At 40.3% G+C, this 8229-nt stretch overlaps 1 protein-coding gene across 1 annotated transcript in view; it reads left to right on the top strand.

Annotated features, from left to right (window-relative positions):
• large1 (LARGE xylosyl- and glucuronyltransferase 1) overlaps positions 1-8229 on the top strand; it is a gene marked incomplete in the record, with an annotated part of 198750 nt that overhangs the window by 150155 nt on the left and 40366 nt on the right. Inside the window, 2 exon segments of the mRNA XM_014021694.1 lie at positions 3369-3494; positions 5756-5911. Coding sequence (XP_013877148.1) covers positions 3369-3494; positions 5756-5911 — 282 coding nt within the window.

Raw genomic sequence — 8229 nt, 5'->3', positions numbered from 1 at the left:
CTCTTCTCCCTCCCTGCTCTTTCTGCCGCTCTGGACAGCACCCCATCCCCCCACCCCCAGTCCGGCAGGTCCATTCTCTCTCAATTGAAGGCCTAGGTGTCAAATGCACGGCCTGCCACTGTAATATCGGACATGTCAAGTAATCCCAAACAGAGTTTGGAAGGTGACCAACATTAGCCCCAATAGAACCCAAATGGAAGTGAGTGTTTCTGTGCAGTTTTCAGTTTTTGGTCCCACATCTAGGATCAAAAGTTTAAAGTTTGGTGAAACTACAAAACCTCCGATTGTTGCAGAGCAGAAAGACTTTCATCCCTTAAAGGCCCAGCATTCCTGGCAGAAATGCCTTTCACCCACCGTCCTTCATGCCACAACTTTTAGCCAAGATCATTCTTTGCTTAGAAGTAATGGAGTTGGGACACAATCTACTGTCAAATTCAGCCTTCCAAGGATGCAGCTCCTGAATTTGTGCACAGCCAATGTTTTTTTTAAGGTCAGCTGTGGCAGCCATCTCCAATCCAAACGTTAATCAGTTGCCACAAAATAAATATAAAGAGCTTTTCAAGATTAAAATTACAAGGTGCTCCACATCATAAACATGAAACAATAAGTTAAGAAACTCCAACAATAAGGTGCTACAAAAATACCAGCCTAAAACCACGAGTCCTCAGCTCACTGTAGAAAAGGCCTACAGAGTCTGATGAACAAACACCAGCAAAGGATTGATTTAAAATCGAAAACTGATCACTTGATAAGGTTGAAACAATTCGAGCTTCAACGACAGAGTAAAGAAACACAAACATCAGAACTGAAAATGTCCCACATACAAGGAGTTGAGATGTTTAAGCTCAAATTAAAAAGCAAATCCAAATTATGATCGCTGTTATGTGGGGGACCAAAAACTTGTTGGACAAAATGAAAAAGACTCCATCAGAGTAAGAGATCAGCTATATTTTCCTCATGACCAATAACAATCAGCTTCACTGTAGAAGTTCAGCAATTATAATGAGCTGGTGGGTGATAAATAAGGAACAGAAAAAACTATTTGCAGTTTAAAGGTGGAAAACTGTCCAGAACCAGTCCTCCTCCTGTACCAGTCAGTCCTGCCTGGCTCAGAGAGCAGAGTCCATCAGGTCAGGGTTCAATAAAGAATGTATGATCTGTGACCCGCTGTCAGATTCCAATGGAGAACAGGAAATACAGTTTGGTAGTGCAAACAGAATTATTTAAAACAAATGATGTTTTGGCAGCAGAAGGACTCAGCCTCTTCGCAGCAGCTCAGTGCAGGCTGGCTCTGCAGCCTTCAGAAACAGAAAGAAAAACCCCAGACCAGACCTGTAGGGATGAACCAGTCTGAGGTGATAATCCATATTCTGGGATGAAAAGATCCCATCAGTTGGAAAAACAGTGGTTTAGTTTGGTAACAGCTCACGATGTTGTTGCTTAGCGACGCAGCACTTCCACAATATATCACTATTTCTCTTGAATCCCAGCTCTGCTTCTTTTCTCTCTCTCTCTCTCTCTCTCTCTTTTAAAAAAGAGATTCTGTGGCCGTCAGCAGACAGGTCCGATAAAGATCCAGACCCACGAGGAACTGAGAGCAGCTATAGTGTCTCTGATTGAAAGTAGAGCCTGACCATCATAGAAAACTTCAACAGCAGCTTGATGAGATGGATATCCAAACTGTGTCACGAACAGGCAGTGGTGGGCACCGGCCCGCTAAAGTGCAAATTACAAACCTAAATATTTAGTTTGCGCTTTAGCAGTCTTACTAATTTTTATAATTCATAGGCAGATTTGCGCTTTCTAAAATTAAAATGCAGTACAGCTACTAACTAATTATCTACCAGTCATCATTAGCTTGAACAGCAGAAGGTATGGCTGTCAATGAATCACAACACACATGATCTATCCAACAGCACCCCTCCCAGATAAACACACTTATTGGAAAGGTAAACATCCTTGCTGACTGTTGCTTTCGGTCACGGTTCTGATTTCCCACAATGCTTTGTGTCTGCTTACGTAGCAGGTAGGCAGTGTTTAGAACTCCCTGTCCCAGCTAAAACAGTTAACGTTTGTAATCCATACTAAAATTTTGTATGTATTGATTTATTTGTCTTTACAATCGGAGCTCCTTTTTAAAAAAAAAAAAGTTTAAACGCTGGAGCTCAATACTTGACGTAATTGGTCGAAGCAATCGGCCAACGGGGTTAGAAACGCAGAAATGATTTAAAGATGTTATGCTGATGAAGACTGGTATCTAGTGGTCAACTGGAGCAACAACATGGAAAACTTTAAAATCCATGCTCTTATTTTGAAGTGAAGATAGTTTCCTGTCCTCTGTGCTTTCGTTTCCCGTCACAAATCAAATCCGTCATGCACCCAGAATGCATCGCTTCAGTTTTCCAATAAACATTTTTAAAATGACTTTATTTATGCTTCTTTAATGAAAAATCTGCAACAAACAAAAGAAAAAGACAAAGAAGCAGCCGAACTAGCAATCCTCAACAACGTTTTAATTTTTACACCAGGAGCTAAAGGTTGTTTCAGGAAATCACATCCCCAGCAATCAGAGGTTGTAGAATTAAGTTGTAAAAGGGTTCATACACCGCTAGTTGGCAGTGTTGTGCATATATTATACATGAATTATTTCCAGCTAGTAAGTGTTGAACTTGCGCTTTAAAATTAGCTTCTGCTAGTTTTTCTATGGCATAAGAGCTTTTGAATTTGTGGACCTAAATATTTTCATAAGTGCTTTAGAAATTGCGGAGCTGATTTTTGGATTAGCGCTGCCCACCATTGTGAACGGGGACAGAGATGAGATCTTTAGGAAACAGAGACAGTCAAAGCCATTATCGTCTGCCTTTTGGTGGCAGATCAAAACTAAATGTTCAGCTATAGTGTGAATATGGTCCAACATTAGTGTCCACTGTTACTGGTCAGAAATGTCACATTTCAAATTAATAACAAAAGGAGGAAGTTAACATACAGAGTATAAGCCCCTAACTGCTAACCTTTTAATGAATAAAATCTGTTAACAGAGTTCATCTCATCTCCATCAAAATTTCCATTTCTGCACTTGAAATCTACACTTTAGACTAGTTTTAAAAGCATGCACACTCTCTTTCAAAAAGTGACTCACACAAAGGTAGTGGTCTAAGTTGGACATCATTTAGTCCACGTGCAGACCAGTGTGCGGGCCAAGAATCCAAACTAATCATTTGGCAAAGTGAACAATTTGGGCCTCTTATTGGTTCAACGTGCAGCTGGACTGTGTGATGAAAAGTTTTCTAGTTTCTAGTGAGCAGAGAGACTAGTTGACTCTGGGACTCAGGTAGTTGGGGAACTTTAAACGTGTCTTCTGTCTGCAGGACATCTTCAACGCCGTCATCAAGCAGAACCCATTTCTGGTCCACCAGCTGCCCTGTTTCTGGAACGTCCAGCTGTCGGACCACACACGCTCTGAGAAGTGCTACAAAGATGTGTCAGACCTGAAGGTGAGTCCTGCTATCAGACACTCTGAGACCAGAACCATGGTCCTTAGTCCACCACAGCCAGAGTTAGACTTAACTAAGTTGAGACTCTTCCTGTTTGTTTGCAGTGAAATAACTTTTATACTTTTCAAAACATTTAATGTGATTTATTGTTTTCCCGTCAGTTCATTGAGATCTTTTCAGTTCTTTGAAAAACATTTTTTACGTTGGGGGCACCATCTGTAAAGCACATTCAGACTGAAGCCCAAATTTAACACGGAAAACCAATCCAGTTGTCAAACTTACATATTTATTTGCACACATGTAAAATGATCACCTTACAGTTCTGGCCAAGTCTGATCAGATTTGAGATCACGACACTATGACCCCCTGCTGCAGATCTGCAGACACTTTCTTCAGTTTACGACCACACCCACTGGAAGCTGTCATCACAGCCACAAGCTAAAAGGAAGTGACCTCACCTGTCATGTGAACCCCTCTCAAACAGGAAGCCCTGCCAAGCTTGAAAATAAAAACTTTGGGTGTACTGCGTGATGTTTCGGTGAGAGGCCTATGTGTCATGAGACAATCGCTCGCCCTCCTCCAACGAAAATAGTGCATGTGAAATTTCGCATTCGTACATGTAGGCGTGCACACGCAAGCTTCCGACGCGACATATGAAAGTTAAAAAATGTTCAACTTTTGTCGTTGTCGCTTAGCGTACAACCAATCAGCGAGGGTTTCATTGATTGACCAATGAGAGGAGAGTATGCTACACACTGCAGTTAGCTAACGCTTTCACCAAGTGATTAAAAGCAGCTTTGAGGGAATTTTTTTGGGGCCAGGGTGAAGTTATCCGGTAAGTTTTTCCTCATAAAATTGTATCATGGTGTGTGTTTGTTTTTCAATATCATTAGCATCGCAAGATTTGTTTAGTTTACACGTCCGTATTGCACACACCCCTAGAAGAACCAATCAAATTTCGTGAAGACAAACGACCTGAAAGCGCGATTTGCAGCGCTGCCGTCTATCGTGTCCCGTGTGTCGGGTTTCACCCTGGCTGCGATGACAGCCGTTAATTGCTGTAGTTTGTCACTCCCCGTGTGTCGAGCCCTTCAAACTTAGTGCAGGGCACGTTATTGCGTTATCGCGTTATCGCGTTAACTCAGCGGGCGATTAACGGCGATAATTTTTTTAACGCGCGTTAACGCAATTTCTTCATATTTCTCCATCTGATCCCTGTTCTCTATGCTGCCTGTGAAAACACAGACACACAAACCCAGTGGTGGCTGCGAGGAGGCGGGATCTTGATCACTATTGGCTTTAGATAGCCTTCACCGTGCGTCTCATCCATTGAGAGCCTTTGTTGTCGAGGGTGCAGCCGCTCACGTGAACCCGAGCTGCAGCCGAGGAGGAAACATGCCTGAAGCTGCCGGATTGTTCAAGACATTTTTTAAATTTTAAAACCTTTCCCAATGGTGGGCTGTTAAATTCACGCTCTTATTTTTAAAACAAGTTCCTGTTCTTCGTCCTAAAGCCTACCCAGAATGCATTGCTTCAGTTTTACAACAAACAGTTTAAAATTACTAATATATATGTATGCTTCTTACCAAAGCCCTACCATAAACATAAGAAAATGACCAAGAAGCAGCAGAACTAGCAATCTACAACTATTTTTTGTTTTAACACCATGATTTAAAAGGCTGTTTTGACAAATAACCTCCCCAAACTGCAACGACACGTGCCAATCTGTCAAAGAAAATGATCCTACCACTAGATGACAGTAAAGTTAGAAGTAAGATTTTAAATTCTATTCTGAATTTGACAGGGAGCCAGTGGAGAGAAGCTAAAACTGGAGAAATATGATCTCTCCTTCCAACTCTCATTAGAACTCTGGCAGCAGCATTTTGGATTAACTGAAGACTTCTCAAAGAGTTTTTTTGATGCCCAGATAATAAAGAATTACAGTAATCCAGCCTAGATATGAGAAATGCATGAATCAGTTTTTCTGCATCATTTTTGGACAAAATGTTTCTTATTTTAGTGATCAAAAAAAGAGTTAAAAACAAAAACAACTGGACTTTCAACTCTAAAGTTGAAGACATTTCACTTCCCATCCAGGAGGCTTTTTCAGTTCAAAGTCTATAGTGAGCTGAGATGCTAAAATATCCACCTGATTTTTGAAAAATCTACTTTATATCCACCTAATTTTAGTGATATTACGCAGGCGGAAGGAGGCAGTCTAGGTAACCTGTTACTGTCGTCTCTGGTGTCCTCCTCATCAGGTGATCCACTGGAACTCTCCAAAGAAGCTGCGAGTGAAGAACAAGCACGTGGAGTTCTTCAGGAATCTTTACCTCACATTTCTTGAATACGATGGCAACCTTCTGCGCCGTGAGCTGTTCGGCTGTGTGAGCGAGGCTGACCACAACAGCGAGAATGTAGGTGTATTTCTGTTTCCTGTCTTCCTAGCTTTTCTTTTTGTGTGTGTGTGTGTGTGTGTGTGTGAAACTTTTAGCAATTAGTGGACATTCAATCCTTGCAGCAAGTTCTGTGCCATTTTGGGACAAAATGTTTCAAAGTTTAACAGAGTTGCACAAGTGGAATAAATCAGTCCAAGTAACATGTTAAAGTGGGAGTCAGAAGACATGTCCTGGTCGAAAACACACAGACATGTTACGTTAAAACTGGGAACAAAGTCAAAAGGAAGTGAAAGGCTATACATTTTCTTCTCTTTATTAAAGGTAAGGATGTACAGGGCAGAAAAATCTTTTGCTTCCTTTCAGTTTTCTTTTATCGATCAAACTTTAAACTTTTGAGAAGATTTCTAAAGTAGATTTTTCAAAATTTGTGAGGCAGAAAGGATGTGATCATTTGTATCATTATATTCAGCATAGTCTAGGGTAGTGTTTCCCAAAGTTGGGGTCGGGACCCAAAGTGGGGTCCCGAAACAGCAAGGTGGGGTCCTGAAAAGATTTTCTGAATTAATGACATTTTTGGCTTAGTTGTTACAAAGGAGTGAGGTTAGTGTATTTAAGATAAGATAAGATAAGATATTCCTTTATTAATCCCGCAGTGGGGAAATTTACATTTAAAATGGATAAATGTAGTATTATAATATTGTTACTATGCCCATGTTTAGTTGACCTGATACAAATGTTTATCATCCAAAAATAGCTGGGGGAACAGGTCTCCGCTGCTGTTATTTTGTGGGTCAAAAGCTGAAAAGTTTGGGAACCACTGAACTTTGGTTCCTAAAGTTGGGCTTGGGACCCAATTATGGGTCATGAAGCACCTTGGATAATCTCCAGAAATCAATTTAAAGGGTAATAAAATAATTGCTAATGTAATATATTCCCTATAATTATTACAAAAACACAAAATAAGTAAAAATAAGTATTTATATTTGTGTACAAACTGTTTAGATTGTCAAAAAGCCTGTGTTTTTAGGATTATTAATGGAGTTCGTGTACTCAGACCAGTTATATTTGGGGTCACAAGTTTAAGCCATGGATATTTTGTGGGTCAGAAGATAAAAAGTTTGCGAACCACTGGTCTAGGGAATGTGTAGAAATCAAGCTTTTATTTGTGCAGCTTACAGTTTTGAAGTTACAGAACAAAATTTAAAACCTTCAATTATAGCACCACCTATAGGTGGTTATATTTGAGTATGTATTTCTCATACATAAAGCTCTAATGAACTTGTTGTAAATATTATCCCTGAACTCTGTGGTTTGAGCCGCAGTATGACTTATTTACTGAGGAAAAATAAAACTGCCGTTGACAGGGTATCCGCGGGGTTGTAAAAAGTATTAAAAGGTTGTAAATCAAATAAGCAAAAATTAAAGCCATTAAAAAGTTTTAAAAGGTAATAAACACCATCTGACGAGGTATTAGTTTTTTAAAAAGTAGCGCACTTTCGCCATGCTGAAATCTGATGCGCTGCTGTGTGGAAAACAGATTTAACAAACATTTCTCTGGCCCAATCTGAGATGCAGCTTTAACTTTAGACTAGTCTATTAGCAGGGCCGGATTAACACTTCGCTGTACCCTGGGCAACAATATTCAAGGGCCCCATCATCACGACCCCAGGATTGCCAGTGTGGCAAAATACAGAGTAAATTATTGCAATATATAGTAAATATACTCAATACTTCAGATTCTAAGTGTATTTTGATGTGCAAATGCTCATAGAACTACAAATACACTGTCATCTTGTCAAGGACACTCCTTCACATGATGCATTGAAAACAAAACACATCAATATAATCTGGTAAACATGACCTACTACATTGAGATCGAGGGAAGTGTCCTACAATTTCACAAAAGCAACACTTGACATTAAAGAGTAACTTACCCCAAAATTTACTTTTGTTTAGCTGATAAACTGTCTAGAATGTGTCTAAAATGTTATAAAGTACTGTTTCTGTGCTAATTTTGATGTTTTTGTGCGTATTTGTTCAAATCTGTAATATTTGGTGTAAAAACGTGTTTTTGCTGCTCAAATGGGTAGAGCAGTGGTACTGCAGGCTAATTTGCGTATTGGTTAACAGCTCTCCATGGTGACGTGTCTTCTCCACGGTTTCGTCACAGCGGCTGTGTTCTGGTATAAAAGCCTCTCTCTAAGACACGCCCCTGCAGCAGTCAGAGGGTGGAACAGTTAGCAAGCTTAGCATGATCGTCTGTTGACCTTCAGCACACACACACACACACACACACACACACACACACACACACACACACACACACACACTTCAGC

This window comes from Austrofundulus limnaeus, unplaced genomic scaffold (genome assembly GCF_001266775.1).
Source record: "Austrofundulus limnaeus strain Quisiro unplaced genomic scaffold, Austrofundulus_limnaeus-1.0 Scaffold301, whole genome shotgun sequence".
In the NCBI taxonomy this organism is placed as follows: domain Eukaryota; kingdom Metazoa; phylum Chordata; class Actinopteri; order Cyprinodontiformes; family Rivulidae; genus Austrofundulus; species Austrofundulus limnaeus.
This window is presented reverse-complemented; position numbering and strand designations above follow the sequence as displayed.